The sequence below is a fragment of the Empidonax traillii genome, unplaced genomic scaffold, assembly GCF_003031625.1.
Source record: "Empidonax traillii isolate 1590-97213 ecotype Southwest subspecies unplaced genomic scaffold, ASM303162v1 scaffold172:size1107868, whole genome shotgun sequence".
NCBI lineage: Eukaryota > Metazoa > Chordata > Aves > Passeriformes > Tyrannidae > Empidonax > Empidonax traillii.
Window position 1 is genome coordinate 712,921 of NW_020955365.1, and position 21,468 is coordinate 734,388.

At 37.1% G+C, this 21,468-nt stretch overlaps 1 protein-coding gene across 2 annotated transcripts in view; it reads right to left on the reverse strand.

The window, feature by feature from the left end:
* Positions 1 to 21,182, reverse strand: part of NUP205 (nucleoporin 205) — a 50,109-nt gene extending 28,927 nt beyond the window's left edge. The window contains exons 1-14 of one of the 2 annotated variants that reach the window (XM_027885799.1): positions 21,155 to 21,181; positions 16,656 to 16,797; positions 15,128 to 15,270; positions 13,940 to 14,111; positions 12,837 to 12,981; positions 11,868 to 12,027; positions 9,988 to 10,216; positions 9,660 to 9,824; positions 8,697 to 8,872; positions 5,580 to 5,696; positions 4,303 to 4,440; positions 3,069 to 3,219; positions 2,095 to 2,300; positions 596 to 778 (exon numbers count right to left, since the gene is read on the reverse strand). In XM_027885799.1, coding sequence (XP_027741600.1) covers positions 596 to 778; positions 2,095 to 2,300; positions 3,069 to 3,219; positions 4,303 to 4,440; positions 5,580 to 5,696; positions 8,697 to 8,872; positions 9,660 to 9,824; positions 9,988 to 10,216; positions 11,868 to 12,027; positions 12,837 to 12,981; positions 13,940 to 14,111; positions 15,128 to 15,226 — 1,941 coding nt within the window. In that variant the 5' untranslated portion in view covers positions 15,227 to 15,270; positions 16,656 to 16,797; positions 21,155 to 21,181. Of the gene's footprint in view, positions 1 to 595; positions 779 to 2,094; positions 2,301 to 3,068; positions 3,220 to 4,302; positions 4,441 to 5,579; positions 5,697 to 8,696; positions 8,873 to 9,659; positions 9,825 to 9,987; positions 10,217 to 11,867; positions 12,028 to 12,836; positions 12,982 to 13,939; positions 14,112 to 15,127; positions 15,271 to 16,655; positions 16,798 to 21,154 lie in introns of both variants that reach the window. The other variant, XM_027885798.1, reaches the window with a different exon arrangement.
* Positions 21,183 to 21,468: the final 286 nt, after the last annotated feature.

The window sequence follows — 21,468 nt, forward strand, 5'->3', positions numbered from 1 at the left end:
ATTGAGTAAAAGAGACTCACTATCTTTTAGATTCAAGAAGACATTTTCTGAATCCTCTTAAAAAGTAAAAAGCCAAGATATTTCTGTCTGAAAGGTTGAGTTATATGTTTTACACTTTACATCCTCAAAGATCTGCATCACGTTTATTGTTACACGAAACAAAAGGGCAGAAATACTTTCACATTAAGGATTTTTGTTTTACATTGGCTAGGGAAAAGACATTTCCCTCATTATCTCTCACAACGTTATATTTTAAGGAATACCATAAATTAGGAAGCAAAGGTGGTGAGATGTCGTTATTATCAGGATTTCTTATTAGCAATTAAAAATAAACCAGCAGTTGCAGTTCAAACAGGACTGTCTGTTGGGAAACCTGTACTTAGGTAAAGTAAGAAGAGCCAATGAGATCTCTGAGGCATAAAGTTATACTGTCATTTTCAAAATAGTTCCAAAGTATTAACTAGGTGAAAAAAATTATATTCAACAATGGCCAAAAGAAAATTTAGGAGGAAATGCAATACTATTTCAGATACATTACTGACAATTTCAACAAAGTGGGATGCTATAGTTCTAAGCACTGAAAATCCTAAAATACCTGTGTATATTCCAGAGATTGCCAGAGTGAAGCAGCTATTTCAGGAGATCTTCCAAAAGCAGTAAGGGTTTCAAGTAGCTCTGCTTTCAAAATAGGAGGAATGCTGCACTGCAGAAGTCCCAGAATGACCACTACTGGTGTCCACTGGGGGTGCTCACAAAGAGCCAGGCGAGCATTCTCACTCTACAGAGTCCAACAAAAAACAAAACTGCAGATTATTGCTTTGAAAGTTATTCTTAGAACCTCTAACTCACAGTTCAGTATCAAAGATTCTGCTTTGAACTTGAAGGCACATGAAACATGAGAAGAATGGCAGACAATTCCAAAGCCAACCATTTTAATTTAAAAAAGCGCCCAATATAATGACTCATGAGTACTAAAATTGTGCCTATCCAAACAGAAAAATTGTGTGGATAATATAAGCTTCTTAAAACAACTCACTTTTTTTTTTTAGTAGACACACACTCATGGAATTAGTCTTTAAGCACTAGATGGTTCCTTCAAGCATCGGTAAAGGGACTTTTATTAATATCTCTATTATATGTTTTCTCTACTTTTCTATTTCTATATATTTCTATGAACTTAACCTGCATTTGGACATTGGCTAGGAACTTACAATTATCTGTTTAACAACAGGATCATCACTCATGTAAGCTCACTAGAAACTGTAAGATGAACCACTGGACAGGAACAAGCCTCTACCCTTGTCAAATGGTAATTCCCTGCATACATAGAACCAATTTACTTCATCTCATGTTATGGTTTGATGATACCAGGAAATATTAGTTTTAAGAGTTCCCTTTTCCTCACATTTATCCAGTTACAGCTCACACAGGATCACCCCACTAGAACCAACACCACCAAGGATGATTTTTAAAAAGCCTAATTAGGTTCACTGATCTTGTGTTGTCTTGTGTTTGTGTCAACAAAACCAGAATGCTATTCAGAATTACACAGGCAATTCACAATACAAAATTATGCACTGCAGTTTTACTCTTCTGAAATCCTCTTCCAGCCAATTCACGGCACTCTTGGTTTGGGGACGTTTTAAATCGTAACTCCAGAGGCAAGTTTCACACTTTATCAGCTTCCTTGACGAATTTTTACCATTTCCTTTTGAATTCAACTATTACTTTAGCGTTTTCAAACTCATAAATAAATGCAAAGAACTTCCCTACTTCATAGCAATTTATTGTGAATATACCTCACTTCTGAAAGACATCCCCATTATCACCACCACTGTCAAGGAAACAAGAAAAGCATTAACACCAGCAACAAGGTGTCATCTCTTCCTGCTTCACCTGGACTGTGTGTTTGGTCATTGCACTTATTCCTGATGCTTCCCATACTTGTGGAGTTCACTAATGAAATGACAACAACTGCTAGGTAAATTTTCCCTCTGCATCCTTTTGCCCAAGGAGAACTCCACAGCTGCACAATGATGACTTGCAAGGAAAAAAAAAATATTAACAATGAAAACCAAATGAAAGGTTACTCACCCAACTGACTATAACAGTGGTCAGCTGTAAAAACGCAATTAATCCATCCTGTTCTTTCTGTGTGATGCCTCGGAGAGGCAGGTGACGATACTGGACACTGTCTGCACTTGGCAAGTCTTTCCTTAAGTGCTCATGATAAAGCATCAAAGAGTGGAAGAAATGCTCCCAGGAGACAGGACTGCCACCTGCCCCTTGGATGTTTTCCACTAGAAAAATGACAAACAGGTGACAAGATTTTCTTTCTACCTTTTCACAGGGTGACAAGCAGGATAGTTAAATTTAAAAGGAAAACTTTCTTTTCTAAAGGAAAAAATAAAGTTCAAAGTAAAGCTATTGTTTCCAATATTAGTCACTCGGGTTTGGGGGTTTTTTATTTGTTAAAGTTTTCTTTCACTGAGAGAGAAAGGTGCTAATACAAAAAACCAGCACAAATAAGTTTTTAGTTTTATGAAATGGAATCTTTGCAGCATTATTTGGATCTTCATAGTAGGGTTGTTTTTTTAATAATTTGACCAATGCAAAATTAATGCAAAGCACAGGACTGACTAGCACCTCTTAATTTGAGAAAGTGCTATTATATTACATGTATCAAAACATTCTAACAGAACAAAGGGCTTCTAAAAAAAAGAGCAGGAAAGTTACACTGTATATTTTGTAAATATAGTTAACTTTAGGACATTACTCATTTTTTTGTTTTATAATAAGCAATATTGATATTCTGCATTTCTTAAGGTGTTAAGACACTGTTTTTAAAAAACACGTTGTTTTATTACATGAATTGCTTGATAAGGTGCTCAGGCATCTACCTACTTAAACTGTCTTTTTTTTCCAGATTACACTTTCAAGTAAAGCCTTCTAATTTCCTCTTTGTACCAACAATGAAATGTTGAAAGTATGAAGTCACAATTCATCTGAAACGAGTCTGCACTTTTCAAAAGAACAGTTGAGAAAGAGCTAAGTGCCACTTTTCTTACCATGACTACTGCCATTGACTTTTAGCAAACTAAAGCAGTAATGAGCACATTGAGGCCCACTAGCGAGTCCCCGCAGCATTTTCAAATATGGGATGTAAATTGTGGAAGGAAGTAGATCTCCCATTTGCCTAACAAACTTTGACAAGACAACCTAGAACAAATAAAGATCAGCGTTTAAAAAAAAAAAAAAACAAAAAAGGTAAATCTGAGTATTTTAGGAAAACATTAGGCAGGAAAAGTCAGAAAACAGATTCTAATGTAATCAGGGCAGGGTAGACAGGTAGAATCACAATTTCAATTAAAAAAGTTCTTTTATAGACTGGTCTATCCTGTCTCCCTCAAGGTGAAAACATTTGTTCAAAGAAGAAATAAACAAAACAATTCATGGGATTGCAAAGAATACTAACTCTCCATTTCTGTATTTCCAGTGATAAAATTTACTTCAGCTCACAAATGTTCCGCAGCAGCATTACTAACACATCTCACTGTGCAAGTGATATCAAGAAAGAATTCATTATGCCTGTCATATACCTGCACAGTAACTCCCACACAAGGTGGTTCCTTCAGGGTCAGCTTAGAGTGTTTGCAGACTGCACATGGCCCCAGCTCAAGTTGCCTGTAATCTGGGTGGGTCTTGGGGAGTGTCCAATTTGCCTCATACTTGGCTTTGCCTAATGCAGCACAGTCTTTCAAGAAGCATTTAAGGCTGACAGCGTCACAGATGTCTAATAAGTTTTGGAATGTCTGCTTCATCTGTTTACATAATTTCTTCATTCTGATTTTAAGTTTTGTCTCCTATGGACTATAATCTTTGGACTTTATTTGACAATTTTCTTACGGATTTTTACCCCCTAAAATACTATCAACTGCAGTTAATAAAGATTTTTTTTTTATAAAGTTAAGGAATTCAACTTCTCATTTACATGAAAAAGGTATGTAGAAGTTATCAAGACAGAAAACACCAGAGCAGTATCAGAATTATTTAGCAACTGCAACAAATCAGACCTAAACAACATTTTCGAAGAGGTTTGTTAGGACTCCTTCTTGTTAAGTTTATTGACAAACAACAAGAATCATGCCATGCAGAGCAGGACACATGCAGATAAGCCACTGAGAAAAGGCAGTATCTTCTTAGAGGCTATCTGTAATAAGGATACCACAAACTTTGTTGCTTGGGGGTTTTTGTTGCTTTAGTTTCAAGTTACTAGTAATTACTCAAGAAAATCTAGATAACCTGGCGCTGAGGGGGCCGCTGATGAGCTACTCCAAGGTAGGACCCCATGATGGTGGACGTCTGCAAGGGCTCCGATGGACACCAGTATTCATGAGCAAGTTCCAGATTAAAGGGGTCTTTCCTATACAATTCAGCAATCTATCAGAGAAAGGAAGAGTTGGAAAAATATCAACTATATGAAGAAAAGACAATTACTGCAACAATAAGCACTGCTTCTAGACAAGCTAAACACATCTGAGAGGCAAAGCATGCCATGGCTGGTGTTCTATTTCTTAAAACTCTCTGAAAACAAGAGCTTCTATAACAGTATAGGAACAAGTGACAGAGAAATTCAAAATGCACACATCAGCAAAACTTTATTGACTTTCTAATTATTACAGATTGAATTGCTGTAAGAGAACAGCATCATCTCTCTTTAAATAACCATATGCATACCTTTATATATTGAATTTACAAGTCAGTCAGTACCATGAATAGAAATCTTACCCATTATCTGAACATACAAATTTCTCAGAGTAAATTTTCATTTCTAGTTCTTCATTTAAGTTCACTATATATCTCTGAGCTGCCTAAGAAAGCATTTCATTATAAAGCTTCCTGCAAATGTCCTATAACCTTTACCTTTGGAAAAGAAAAGTAGTAAAAGTTTTTAAGTTATTCATGAACAGAAAATAAAAAATGCCCTGTTCAATATGTAAATATGTTTGCAATTTTTTGAAAGTGTAATTAAGTAACCTTCATAACTAATATTTAAACAAATATGATTATTTTAATTTTCATTTTATTTTGTTTCCATTTTCTTTATTTTATTTAAAATATCATAGCAACAGATCTTTTTTTGAATGGACACTTTTGGTCAAAATTCTACTGAAATTAGGGAATTTTGAATTCCACCAGCCTTGATGGGGTCACATTGCCTAGACTACTCTACAGCAAATACAAAAGAGTCTTCCAAAATTGTCATTACAAATATATTAACATGAGAATTATCTAAACATTTAAATTATTTATCAGAGTGTCAATAGTGGGGTTAAACCCCTAAACCCTTCAAACATAGAAAATAATACAGTGTTTACTTACTAAACAAGAATTAAATGACATTAATGTAAGAAGGCAAGGCAGTAAATAATTTCCTTTACATGAAATGTTATAGAAAAGTGTCTATATTTAAAGAAAAAAAATTTTAAAATGGCATCATTCAGATACAGATTTTCAGATGAAAAATGAAAGCCACAATCACTATTTGCCACAGTAATTCAAAAGAAAATAGTGCTTACTAGAAGCATTAAATGCTCCAGATCTCTCCGAAGGGAAATAGGTGGATCATTACCCATCTGAATACTCATGTGAATCATGCGAGCATCTTCATCAGCACGGTTCCTCAGTTGTTTCACCTACAGAATTTATGATGTGAAAAAAAACCACTGGTCTAAGAATGGAACAGAACAGAAATAATGGCATTGTCTATACAGCCTATTAATAACTAAGAAAGTCAATGCACTTGCATGTACATGACAAGAATATTCAATTTTATATTTTTTTCAATCCTCTCTCCCCCCAAGAGCTTCCATAAAACGATATATTCAATTACTTTCTTACTGCCAAGGTACCCAGTGCACAGCAAAAGCCCTGAATTTACACCACAGGGTTTTTTCCTAACTGATTTTACCAGATGCTCTGGTTTGGCCCCAAAAGGTGGATCCTTTTTCTATTTTTAATTTAAAAGCTAGATGTGTTAGGCCCAAACAAAGAATGTTGGACCATTATTCACAAGGAGGGAAAAGAAACACAAAACACAGCAAAATAATGTTTTCTTTATATAGATCTGTGGATTGCACCTTTCTTCACCATTAAAGGCTACTTCTACTTACAGCTATTTCGGGATTTGCAAAGGTCTGAACTGATATAATTACTTTGGACCCAGTCTGTCTCAACTAAAAGTATTACCATGTCTATAAACACAATAGGAAATAAAAAAGAAAGAAGGGAAGGGAAAAAGAACTGCAGCAATTAAAAAGAAAAAAAAGCCATTTAATCAGCATCTTAAACTTCTCTGTGTTGAATAAGCTAAGTACTAAACAAAAACCAGCTGACATTTAAAATCAAAAAGCTTTTGACATGACACCCCACAAGAAGCTTATAGAAAGCAAACCAACATGAGATGAAAAGTCAAGTTTTGTTAAAGATTAAGGAGACAATGAGGATCAAGAAACAGAAGTAAGCAACCAATTCAACGCATCAAAAATTCAAACATGGTAATGGCCAATAGGCATTGGTCTACAGTACCTTAATGTGCAAAATTGAATGAGCAGCAAAATAATTGTGTCTTTTCAGGAAAAATAATTTCAAAATAGTAATAATGAAAAAGAAAAAATATTTAAAACTAGAAATAACTGTGGAAAGGGTCAGAGCAAACCAGCTAAATCAGTATACTAACTGAACAAGAACAGAACTAGTAAATGAAATTATGAATTATTTGAGGTACTAAAGTTAATTATCGATTTCTGAATGAATGTAATGCAATCAATCAAAAGATTTACCCAAATAATCACTGGCAAACAGCATAAATGTTAAAACTAGAAGGAAGAATTAATTAAAATGCTGACTTACAGATTTAAATAAAACTGAACAAAGGTTACGCAGATATACAAAACAAAACAAAGATCTAGCAACACAGACACTTGTCTTTACCTAAAATTTGAGATTTGGTAGAAATAGTTTGAGGACATAAGCCAACCACCACCTAACAGCAGTTAAGAATAAAGTTGCCTAGCAGGTTTATATCCCAATTGCTTGCTAACAAAGTCTTTCTTGTGAAACAGCTAGTATTGGCTTCTCTCAAACTTGGATACGAGCCAATGGTCTTGTCTTTGGCTTACATCTTGCATTACGAAATCCTAGTTGTAATGAAAACGTCTCTTCATCTTCAGGCATAAGCTACAATCAACTGCAAACCTGAGCCAAAGCAAAAAAAACTGAACTGGAAAAGAAATACTCTTTCCAGAGATAAAGAATCCAGTTTCATAATGCAATGAAGGTGAGATGTACCAACAAATCAAGCAATAGCCTTGGGATTTTCAGGCAGTTCTGTGGGTACAGGAGACAAGGTCACGTCTGTTCTAAATCTAGTAAGGCAGAAACCTCAGCCAGGGTCAGTCTCCAGCTCTTCCACTTTCATTCAAAAATCTACCTTATATCTCTCATAAAATCTGTATCATTACAGGGAGACCCTACATCATTCATAAAGCAACACCATCCACTGAAGAACTGCCAGATTGTTTAAGGGAACTTCACAAAATACACCTCACGTATTCCCCATATATTCCTAAGGGCTAACGTGTTTGCATTACAGAAAACACTGGATATGTGCAGCCTTCAAAGCATGTCCAAAGCCTGTTAACATGGTAAGTGTTGTACGCAGGCAGCCACTGCAGCAGAAATACAGCTACAATTTATCAACATGAACCTGTTGGAACTGACATTATACTTGTTTTATGGATATTCTGTGGGTTTAAAAGACAGCTTGAGAAAACAACATGCAACACCAGTGGATTATAAATAAATTACGATTAAATCTAAAAACTGTCTACATGTTCATATATGCCCTCAAAGATTCTTGAGGCTCAAGTATTGTTTTTTCTGCCAATTGTAACCTAATGTTCTGTGAGGTTACAATGAAAAGATATGGTTTTAAATCTTCCTTTTTGCACATTGAAAAAAGTAATTATCTGGCAATTCTAACTACACCTCAACACAATGAAGGCCACAAAATAAAGTCTCCATCAACTGAATGTGTTTTCATAGAATTTTGATTTTCCATGTCTAATCACAAGATATTGCACAAAAGAAACAGTTGTAATTGCTTCAAACTTTTTTTAAAACCCTTTTACAGCGTTTTTACTGTTCTGAAAGCAATTGCTTATTTTCCCAACAACTGATACTACTGAAAAAGCAGAATCCCTCCTCTTAAGTATGGGAAAGACCATTAGTAAAAGAATAAACTAAAAATGAGAGACAAACCCCCTAAGTTAGTTTAGGTTACGCTACTGTCTGTATTAAAAGAAAAATAATCAACCAAAAAATCAATACCCACATGCACAGCCATCAATTTCAACATTCATTTATATTTTAATCATGTAAAACAAAACTAATTCCACCTCAGAAGTTTGTTTTGCAAATCTCACCATACTGAAGTGTTATAAAAATCACATTCTACTTTAGTACGGAAAACAAACCCCAAACATTATGACTTTTATAGAGTGAACAAGTTTCCTGAACTGCAGAACCTCAAGCTGATGGTCCGGTCTGAATCTCTATACTACCTGCCCAAATGCTAGAAATATAGAAAAGATACTCACATTTCTCAATAACTGCTGTTCACATAAACAACGTACCTTCATTGGCATGAGTGCAAGGAAGTCCGTGACAAGATTATGAATTTTCCGAATGTAAAATTCCTCCTGGTAGAAATTTTCAGACCCCACAACAGATTCAGTCAGGAACAGGAAGACATAATCAGCAATGGCTAGCTCTGCCATTGCCTCATCTGCCTCAGTGAATTCTGCAAGAGCTGGGCAACAAAATTCACAAGAGGGTGAAAAGTAAATAACAATAATCTGTTAACAAGCAAAACATATTTCAGGATATCCAGCTGGCGTGCAAATTTACATGCTTTTATCAACTATGTGTTTTTCTACCATACAGGAAAACACTAGACTGGAAAAAGATAAATTAATGGCAGGTGATGACCTCAACTTTCTGCTTTAAGAAGTGTTAAAGTGCATAACCCATTTACTCAAAAAAACTAAGGCGGTGGACCAAGAATCACAAAACAATCTTAATTAAACATTAATTATAATGTTTGCATTTTCTTTAATAGATATTCTGGAGTAGACTCAATTTTGACCTAGTAGGAAGCCTGGAAATTTTGTGAAGTTCAGAGAGGAAAAAAAACAAAATTATAAATAGATTCATCCTCTCAAGATACTGAGGTTTAACACGTACAGATGTAAAAAATCCCATAATTAGAAATCTAGTCTTAATTCAAGTGTTCAAATGATACTAAAGCTGAAAACACAATCTTTGAATTTTCCAGTATGTTAAAATCTCTTTCACTTCAATGAGGCACTATGCGATATTACTTTCTTATAACCAATTACTTCTAAATCTGTGTACATTTCAGAGCAATTCAATTCCTGACAACCAAACTCACCTGCTGAGAAAGCTTTAAGGAGTGTCAATGGTAATTTTATCATAAAGGCAAATACTAGCACTTCAAAAAGGTAATAGATACTTTGACTTACACCACTTGCAAGCTGAATACTAATGTGCAGGAACTGCACTTTAGGGTAATTTACCTGTCACATCAGATAATTGGGATATTCCTCTTAATGTCAGTGCCCAGGCTAATCTAACAGTAGCTTGCAGGCCTGGTAATTTCCAAGGCTGGGATTCCTGAAGACGAGTGTGTATCGTTGCTATGTACTGTCTTTCTGCTAGCAGAGGGAGTCGATGCATCAAATCTTGAAGAACAACGAAAACAAACACAAAACCAATACCCAATAAATGAATTCGAAAACGAGCATGCAAAATCCTATCAAGTTGCTAGCAATCAATAAAGAAATTGTTTAAATAACATTTTATCCATCTGTACAATGTAACATCTGGGAAACCTCCCAGAATTACCTTCACGATCCTCTGCGCCTTGTTCCAGAAAGCTGACATCAAAGCAGTAAAGGAGAGCCATGAGAAGAGACAAGTTCACACCGTCCAATGAGCCATCAGCTTCCACTGTTACCTTCTCCAGGTAACTTATGAGGATTAGAGTGTCATCCTTACTCAGTGGTGACTGACAGGTCCAGACAAACAGACTTTCAGCCAAGGACTGTCGGCATTCTTTAATGAGGTCAGAAACCTTTAGAACAAAAATCAAACAAAGGGTGAATATACATACTCTAGTAACATGTTCAATTACTCCTTCTCAGTCAATCACGATGACTAGGTTAAGCTAAAAATTACTCTAAAAACAGCAGCTAGAGAAAATGTTGGGTTTAATTGCTAAACAATAAAGGCACACTTCTGCTTGTTAATGGCATTCATATTCCCATGTATTTCATGTGAGGTGTGAGTAGATACCTGGGAATATGACCACATGTGAACCAGTGTCCCTGTGAAGGTCAGGAGATGTGAATCTCTACAGAACTTATACAGCTGTAAATGTATCACACAGAAGCCACATTTCCTAATTACATAACTGCACTGGCAGTTATCTCCAGATAAGGTCTTGGTTTTTCCCTTACCTCAAAAGAGATGCCCTCAACTGACTATACAAATACCTAACACTTAAGACATTGAGAAATAAGAAAAACATTTAAAATTAGAAATTTCTTCCCTCAGACAAAATGTTTATATGAACTTTAGAATATAAACATAAATTAAATTTATCATCCCCTATCATATATGGAACAAATATCAAGCCCAACATAAAGGCTACCAAGCATTTTCATACTAAAATTAGTATTTTTGGTTTTATTTGGCAGATTACTTCATGCTAAAATACAAGTAAGCACAATAGTTCTTGAAAACAAAGTTTGTCTTTTTTCTAACAGTTACACCAAAATTACCTGTTTTTGAGTAAACATTTATCTCATTTAATGTCCTCCCCTCCCCGGTTGAATTTTAACTGCTTTAAGTCTTACAAAAACAGTGGAAGTTAGGGGAAAAAAAAGGCACTTCTGACCTTTCATAATGGCCTTTGTAAAACCGTATTTTATTTAGCTAAATTATGAGCTTCTAGTAACATTCTTATCCTATATCCATTGTAGCTGGCTAAATAAAAAGTAAAGTGCCATGAGCATTTTATATCCTGCAAAATCATATCCATGGTGATAAAGAGAGAATTTTTTCAACATTTAACATAGAAAGAGATTTGTGCACAGACTCCAGCAGAATAACAGATCTAATGAATATAGAGGGAAATATGGTATTCCATCTAAAACAAAGAAAAAAATCTGCTAACGTAAAGCATTAAATGGATTTCAAGGTAAAATTAAGGTAAATTAAGATAATTTAAGGTAACTGAGAAGGATACTCTTTTCAAAGTTTCTAGATAAATAGCAAAAGCATCAAACTAATTATTTTTTGGTGGAAAAGAAATTGACTCATTATTACATAGAATATTTTTAAACAGATAACCCATTAGAAAGAGGTTCAAAAATTAAAACAGTTATGTTTACAATCTACCTGATAGAAAAAATACGCTGCAGCACTTAGTGTCAATTTTTAAAATAAGAATACACATTAATAGTGCTTACTTTTCTATTGTCTTTGGTTACACTTCTTCACTAAAAATAAGGCATGACCCAGCATGTTGAAGCAAGAGCAAAACAGAAATGCAGGAAGCAATCTGGATCCCACACTCATATTGCACAGCCTGTGGAGCAGTTACTCTGATCTCTCAGACAGTAACAGACCTTGCAAAGGTAGAGAACTCTTGATAATCTAACTGTATTCTAATCTGTTCGGTAATACAGAAAAATATTCACGCTCAGTGAGTATTTATTTACCTCTTTCCGATGTTTCTCACTGCCCAATCCTCGCTCTCTCTGGAGTTTATCAAATTCATTGTTCAAATCAATGTGAGACACAAGTGTAAGGATCTTCTGAGTCAAACCCTGCTCCATTAAGTCATCTGTAAAGCGTGTTGTCATGGAAATTAACTCCTGACTATAACAGAAAGAATATAAATTTAACACTTAATCATACTTTCCCAGTCACAAAGGAATTCTCAAATAATGAATGCCATCAAATATGTTTGATAACAAAAAAAAATGTACAAATAAATTATCACTAATCAGTAAGCAGTGCCCTCTCAAAACACTATGCTGAATGGATACAAAGTCTTTAGGTAACTGTAGGTGCAGGAACATGGAATATGAGAATACAGTGAGGATCAGCTAGTTAAGATTTCTATTCAAAGGAAAAAGTCCTATACATAAAATGCACATAACTCACAAGCTCACAGATTCTTTCTTACTAGTAAATGCAGTTATCCAGATACTGAACTCTACTGAAGTGGCAGAGCTAATTCTAATGTAATAATTTATGTTATGTTTCAGAATTTATACTTACACTAGAACACATCTTTTCATCTTTCTGTAGTCAACCCATCACTGTGCACTGAAAGTTAGCAAAGTGTATTGCTTTCTTTTTCAAAGCGAGAAACAATAGCATATAACGTTCACTGGCAGACAGTGCATTCCTTTAAATAAAGGCAGGAGCCCAATTCTCTGATTTTGCAGTACACAGGAAGTCAGAACATTGCAAGGTTCTCATCAAGGTTATCATATCCTTATAACCCCATAAAAATATGTGCAAGAAACTTTAACATTATGCTTAAAAAAGAACATGAAAGCAGCTGCATCAGGTTATGAAAAACAAATAAATGTGAGAATATACATATTCCCTTTAGTCTAATTAGTCCTGAAAGCACTCAAAACAAAGAGCTTTGATCAGCTCATCACCCTAATACAGACCTGAGCTCCAATGTCCACGTCTTGCCTTGGCGTGACTGGATGAGGGTTCGTAGTGAATTGGCAATGCATCTTTTCCCATCCCAGTACAACAGAACTGCGACTAAACCTCTTGTAAGGCCAGGAAAATGAGGTTGCTGATGTTCTCCTAGGGAAAGAAAACGCATAGAATAGTCAAAAAAGGTTGAACATACACACTTTAAGAACATCTCTGTATCTTTGTATTTCTAACTGAAACACAAATATAGCATTCAAAGTAACTGTGATTATTCACTATCACTTGGATTTCTTTTAGACACTTAAATCAGAGATATTTTGGGTGCTATTATTAAAATTAATATTCAACTATTAAAACATCCAAAAATTTTTAAAAAATAGGTGTAAGGCTAAACACATCTTAGTTCAAACAATATTTGCAACTGATATGTACCTATCTTCATAATCAATTCAAGCTGATCATCAACATATCTTTTTATTCAAAATTAAAATTTCTGCCAGAATTTACATCAAAAATTCAAGTTCAAAATAGAAAGAGAGACTGACTTGAAGATGGCTTGCTAAAGTTGACAAATTTGTAAGCCACTTCTTTAATGAATTTTTAAAAGTTTAAACCGGTGAACAGTAGCTAGTAATGATAACTGACAATTACATCTTAATAACTCTCAAATCAATCTCCTATATGCACAGAATGTGTCACTCTCCAGAATACTTCTCTTACTAATCAGTTATTAGATTATGATCCAAACAGTCACATATCAATATAACTAATACATAGTATGAAGAACTAATATCCATTACACTGCTTTATGGAAAAACTCTAAGTCAATAACTTTTTAAATTATGTTTAAATTCAATTACAGAGAAATTAAACAGGTGAAACCTCCTCAAAATATTTCCCCTTTTGCAATAGCTGCACGTATGAACATTAAGTTTCAGAACACTGCTATCGTATTACGTTACAGTGAGAGTAGATTTCTTTTTAGGAACATTCCATGTTAGGAAGCTAAGGCCTTCACTGATCGTGCATTCACATTAACTATACACTTAAATAAGAAGGCCCTATTTAAGCTGTATTTCTCCAGCTCTTAAATATTTTCCCTTCTCACCAGCTAGAAGGAGTTCAACAGCTGCCAACTCTCCAATATCAAAGAGGTCACTGAGGATAAAGGCTTCTCTGATGAGTTGCTCTGGCAAGAGCCTAGTTCCCTGCTGACCCTGGATAGCAACTCCTTCTGTACTTGCTTTCTGAATTTTCTCATGCTGCTGAACATTCTTTGGCTGCAAGAGAAGCAAGCATGGGAAGTTATTCAAAATGGCAAGAACATATAAACATAGAATAAAGATTTCCACATTAATCCTTTCTCACCAATACTGTTCTGACAGGTTAGGTTGTCACCATAAAAACAAAGGCAGTGTTTTTAAACAGAGATAGTAAAAGCATCCTAATAATGCTTCACGCTTGCACAGCAGTGGTCTCTTTGTGAGAACGTATCAAAAATAATCTTATACAATGTGCTTTTAGTTTATTCAGAATAATGGAGACTGAAAGAAAACTTTAATATAGTTCTCAACAGCTCCATGAAAGACACCCTCATTGCTGATCAGAACTATTATGTTACTCCCAACTGCTATTTTCTACATCATTTTTTTTCCATTATACCAAGATGCTAAAATATTGGTATGGCAAAACTCTACAGCTGACTTAAATTTTCTGACCTATCAGTTAAAAGAGTTGTCTACTACTGCAGAAGTAACACCACTGAAAGAAGATATATTTCTAGTTGTGATCCATCAGCCAGGAAGCAGTGAGCTTTTTCACATCATCTGACATTCCTAACAAGACATACTGTAATTTTTAAATTCATGTGTGTTCACCTGCTCAGTGTGTTTGTTAACCAGACTGAAATATGAGCATGGTCCAAAACCAGACAAAATAGTTTGGTGCTTTATTTCAGACACACAAGAGTAACGAAAGAAGCTAAGAGGTGAATGATGGATCATCAGTCATCAGGCTTTTACTTTTTCTTTCAAAATAGCAGTCAAACAATGAGAGAAAACAATACATCATAGATAAAATTATCCTGTGAAAGACACAAAATAATATATATTATTCAAGCTATTTGTATTCTTACAGCAGCACAAGACTGGTATAACATATCTGCATTATGTACTGTAAAATTGTAGAAGGAAATGAATGGTCAGGGTCTAAATGGTATGTATGTAAGACAACACTGCAAGACAGATTAAATCATCAACTCTCCAACTCATTCCACAAGAAAGCGTTAGTCCAGTACCGGATTTCTGAAGAGAGAGATGAAGTCAGATTTGTGTTTCTTTAAAACCTGGTCAAGACGATGAACAGCTTCAGGTTGCCTTTTCCAAATGGCATTCATTACAGTCTGCCATATGTCCTTATATGGACCCCACAAGCTGGCGGCTAAAAGAAGAAATAAAACAATGTACTTGAAATGGAGAAAGAAACAAAAAAAATTATTTATTCACTGCTTTCAATAAGTAGACCCTTTTTTATCTTACTGTTACTCTCAGCTTGAAAGTATAGACATTTATGCCCATCAACCACAGCATATTTTGCTTTCTTAAGGCAAAAAAACCTAAGAATGATGGTCTGATATAAAACCTAATTGCATTTAGGGAGCTAGAGAAGCAGAAAAGATGATGTATGCACCTAAGTTCTGGAGCTGAAAGTCATCTTATAAAGATAGTTACAGTACAATCATTTAGGTTGAAAAAGAGCTTTAAGATTATGGAGTTAAGCATTAACCCAGCACTACCAAGTCCACTACTAAGCCACATCCACAAGTGCCACATCTACATTGATTTTAAATCCCTCCAGGACTGTGGCTCTACCACTTCTACAGAAAGCAGAGAAAGTAAAGAAAAACTCCAGAAAAGGACCACCTTCACCATAAACTAAACAACCCATCAAATCAAAATATATGGTACTCTTGGACTACAGCAGACAACTAAAGAAAAATAGCTTCAACCATTTCCAAAGATTACTATTTGCATGAGCAAATTGGGAAAACAAAATAGCAGTTTAATCAAAAGCAAACTATTCAATCACCCTTATTGCTCCTACATCATCAGAGGTGAACCAATGTACTGAGTTAGTCAGCTGGAAGGGGTGTAAAGTCCTACCTCAATAGGAGAAAAACACTATCTGTTGAGAGAGAACAAACTCCTTTGATTACTCAAACTAAAACTGAAATCACTCCCAACAGTGGAAATTTCCTAAGCCTAAAAGTATTTCTAGAATGTCAGACCAAAGACTGTCACAGTCTACAAGCACATTTAAATGTAAAGACATTCAAGCTGAGTAGCTATAAATGAACACACAAACTTAGAAGTGACTGAGGCACTTTTACAAGTGTAAAATGGGCATGTAATATACACACACAGGTATATTTCTCCATTTCTTGATTTTTTTCCCCCCAGATTGCCCATTTTCCCAGTTTTTGAACTATTAAGTAACATCTTTAGAATATTACTTCAGGGACAAATTGTCCATGCAAATGGCTTGTATTGAAGGTGTGGAAGCCTCTTATTGTGAACTACGAGGTTAAGCATCAACAAGTAATACAGTTGTAAAGCTCCCACGTTATATTTAATGTTTACATATCCCAGCACACTCTCCCTGTCAACCCATCCTGCTTCTGCAGATTCCTCATACAGATTTCGTGGTTAAATGGTTAGCTGCCACATTTAATAGAAGTTCCACTAAGACTTTGAAAAGTTTCCTGACACAAAGAGGAAAGGATATTAAGGACTTGCTATGGACAATTTCTAATCTCTCAACCTTACCTGCCTGAATTCCATCCACTTTGGTAAGATTAAGGGATAACTAAGAACTGGACAGCCAACCTTGAATCTGAATGTAACTTGGCAAGGCCTTCTATTTTTGACATAAGAATCCAAACCAAAGATATATCCAATATATAAGGAACTGAAAATGAAGAGCAGTGCTGTCAAAATTTGTTGCCTCTTTCCATCAGTCTGTGTAGAATAATATAAAATAGAAACTGAAACTGTAAGATTAAAGCCTAATGATACTCTTTCATATTAACTCATCTTTCTCCTCTTAATGTAAAAAATAAATAAATACAAGTACTTTTGACCCCTAAGACACATTTGCTGCTAATATTCTGTAAAAGAGGTTCATAAAGACATGAAATTCCTTTACTAGAAATAGATCAACATAAATAATTATCTAAGTTTAGAAGAGACTAGATTATTGTAGAAGCTAGGAAGCTCAAATACATTACAGAAGTCTGACACTACTCTAAAAATACCACCTCACCTCTTTCTCTACACTGAGAAGAAGTTTCTTTTGCACATTTCAGACCTGAATTTAGTGCTATAGCTGAATGAACCCTTCCTTACTAGAAACTGTATCATTCAGAACCCAAACTCTGTTGCAGGAAGAATGCACTAGAAGTCTCTTTATCATCGGGAATCATGAAAACGGCACATCAAACTAGTCTTCAGACTTCAACCAGAACTGTTGTCTACACTGAAAACCTTGTAGATGGAAAATTCTTACCACTTAGTATTATCCTATTAAAAAAAAAACCCTCAAAATTTTAAAACCAACATTAAACAGAAGTACCTAAGTGTTTCCCTTGCTAGATGTCATTTGTATTTGTGAAACTTTCAGACTTTACACACCACAAAAGTCACTGCTAAATTTATCAGATAAATTTATTGCCAATTTTGTGGTTTGCCTTCAAGCTACCACATAAAAACCACTGCCTGACTGCAGGCTCTGTTATGCACTACTGAGATGTTCTCTGACCCAAAGGTATTATAAGCTAGTGGTGGTTTTTCCATGCTGCAATTTTTGCAGTGGAAAAGCTGCTTTAAGAGGTTGCTGTCCTCCTTCACTCAGAGCCACTTGTTCCCAGCCATGCACATACCTGCTTCGTTTACTCTGACAGACTGCACCACAATTAGTCAAATGACTGAAATTAAAGAAGGGGGGGGGGGAAGCAACATGTCTCAGAGGTCTTTCAATGTGGTTTATAAAAATCAGAGTTTTCATTAACACAGGTTACAAAGTGGTCTGGCGAATCATAAAACCAACTGAAAGACCAATGCCTGAAGCACAGAGGGAAAGAACAAGTGGGTAAGGAACAGCAGAGACCTCTCAAACTGAGGAGAACTGTCTCTGGAGAAATGATAAAATAGAGCTATGTCTTGCAGAGTAGCCTACATGCAAAACCACTAGCATATAATCTAAAATTGCCTTAACTTTTTTTTTGCCCTTTTTAATGTACAAGATAACACTGTGGTATAAAATCAAGTACAAAGGCAACATTTTATCATGGTGTACCTCCTTCTAATTCTAATTCTAATTCTAATTCTAATTCTAATTCTAATTCTTAAGGTAAACCTCTCAAGGTTTACTGAAGTGAAATGTATCTGCACCCTTTCTTGACCAGGCTGCTTATGTTAAGACAGCAAGATGTAGCTACTCTGACGTAAAGATGCCCCTCCTTTTTATGCAACCAAGGCACCATCTCAGAGAAAACCAAAATGCTCCCTGAATAATAAGGCAGGGTAAGACAAATGGAAGTGTAGCAAAATGAGCACAGAGACAGTATCAGGTTTCTAAGCAAGACCACTGCTTTCAGTGGTGACTTTGCAGCAGCAAAACTTTCTCAGTTTTATTCTGCTGGAAAGGAAGAAATCATACGAAACAATAATAAATAAAAAACAAACCCTCTCACACCAAACTCAGTACTAACAAAACCTATCATCATTCACAACACAGTTAGCAGAGCCAGTGTGGCTGTATCAGGAAAACCTGTAAGAAAGGATAAACCCTCTGCCTTTTTCGTTTTCGAGCATCAGAGTGCTTTAATTATATGATGTTACCCCGCCTAGACAAATTTAACTACAAACAGCTACTATTGGATGAATAATTTCACACTCTAGACTGTAACTGGCTCTCCCACATAAACTTCAGAGTGTAGAGATTTATTTCCACTTGAAACTATCTTTTCACTCTTATTACATTATTGACTCCAATAAACACCAGCAGCAATCCACAGTGCCTGCCAAAAGCTGTTCAACTACTTCCCTGGCCCATTTGTTTGCTCTTGTCCCTAGCACATAATTGCTTTGCGCCAGCCCAAACACAGGTACTGTAAGGCATTAAAAGGAATTAAGGACCTAACTTCTCTAACCAAAAACTAATCCAAAAAAAGTTTATTTTCAGCAAGATCACATCTACAGCCCAGTCTGCTCTGTGATGGCACAAGCTTTGCTAGCACAAAGAGAAAACAATAAGCACCTAGGATGGAAAAAAAGTTGGGTGTTAGCAACCAAGCTGACTTTTTCCCATTTATGATATTTATTTAGTATTAGTTTTACAAAGGTTGACAATCCCATCAGGGTCAGCAAGGAAGGACAGGATGAGTTACTTCTTTTGGCAACAATAGCAGGTGACGCTTATGCCTGAACTTAAGTCTGTCCCCACAAACAACACACCATAACCTAAGGCAAAATCTTGATTAGTTCTATTCACATATCTGCTTTTTTTTTCCTCATATTTCATGTACAAAACTCTTTCTTCCCCTATTTTTTTAATTATATGGCTGTAGAATCTCTTGCCATGTAATTTATAAATAACGCATAGTCTCATTTTAACTACTCAGATTTTCACTTTAACAAAGTTGCATTTCAGATGAAGGGTCTTGCTTTATTATTGCTTTTCTGTGAGGGGACAGAGATGTAATTTGTTCAGTTAGATCAAAATATCTTCTCTGGAAAGTTTGCTCCCTGCTTGACAAAGGAATGGAGGTTTTAATTCTATTAACTAGTCACTATGCCATACAAAACCTTACTTACAGACCTTTTGGGACTTTTTGGCCATCCCTATATTCCAGTCATAACTGCTTTTCACAGAGTCTCCATTCTCCCTCTATTAACCCAATGAAGCTCAACAACAGCAAATGCAACGTCTTGCATCTGAGACAGAAGAACTCCACGCAACAGTACAGCTGGGGATCAAGCAAGCAGCTAGAGAGCAGCTTTATGGAAAAACACCCAAGTGTCCTGGCAGGTGGAAAGCTGAACACTAGTCAGCAGCACACGCTGACAGCAAAGGCTGCCTCTAGGCATCAGGCTGTATTAACAGAGTTGTAGCCAGCAGATGCAGGGAAGTGATCTCTGAATCCTTCACTCTAGCACTATGTCTAGTTTTGGGCTCCTCAGAGCAAAACACTGAAATAGGGAGCCAAAAGAACAGGATGCATGAAGAAAGGCTAAAAGAACTGACCTTGTTCAGTCTTACACAAAGAATGGTTAAAGAGGGATGGGAGTTTTGGGTTTTTTAACTACTGAAGGGCACTATATACATAGAAAGCAGACAGAGGTACCCCAGGAGATGAACAGCAACTGACCCAAGCTGCAATAACTAAACTTCCAATTATCCACCAGGGAAAAAAAAAAAATACTGTGAGGGTGGCCACACCTTGGAACAGAGGCCCAGAGAAACCTCTTGGAAGATCTTCATCCCCACAAGTATTTAAAGCTAGTTTAGATAAGGCCCTGAGCCATCAGACTGAGCTGACCTTGCTTTAAGGAAGACCAGAAGCACTAGATCAGATGACCTCCTAAGTTATTCTCTGATTATCTAGTCACTTCCTTTTGTATTTGTTATACTGAGCAAGTGCCATTTTAGTAACCCAAAACTGCTCCTTGTGACACGCTCTAAAACGACCATGGATTGATTCTGATGCTCCTAGCCAATGGATGAGAAAACATCTTCACATTTCCACACTCAGTGTGTACTACTGCGCAAGATTCTAAACGTATTTCTTTTTTGCCTTTTATTGCTCACAGCATGGAGAGATGAGTGCAATACTGTCACTGAGATGAGAGCAAAACATCTCAACGTATTGCCTAACCCCATGTGCACTGAATCAAGTTCTCTCGAATCGAGGAGCCTTCGCTGCCTCATGTCACACCCTGCTAGGCTCAGCCATGCTCGGCGGCAGCTCTGGCCACGGAGATCCATCGGCGGGCACCTCTGAGCGGGCCGAGTCCCGGGTACCGCCGCACGGGGGCCGCTCTTCCCGCCGCCCGCCCGCCCGCCCGCCCGCCCCGCCGCAGCCCTTCCCCGCCGCCCGCGCGGGCCCTGCCTCGCAGCCTCCCCACGCCCGGCCCGCTCAGGGCGGCCGCCCCCGGTGCCGCGGACTCTGAGGAGCGGCGCAGGACCAGCGGCCCGCGGGAGGGGAGCGGGACGGCCGGGGCGAGGGCAGGAGGAGCCGCAACCCCACGGCTCGGATCGCTCTTACCCGAATTTACCGCCAACGGGGCCGCCATCTTGGGCAGAGGGAGGCGCGAACGGGGCGCCGGCGCCCGACGAAGGCCCGGCCAGCCCGCCGGGCTGGGGGGTCCGGGAGCCGTCCCGCCACTCCCGCCTTTCCCGCCTTTCCCGGCTTCGGGACAGCACAGCTGGCGGCAAGCACGAAGGGACCGCTCCCGCCCCAGCGGCTCCGGCAGGGACAGCGGCGGCGGCTGCGGAGGCAGCGGCAGGGGCAGCCCCGCGCCCGGGCTGACGGGAGCTGTAGTCGCAGGTCGATGGTTCGCCGTGTCGGGAGGCTTCGTG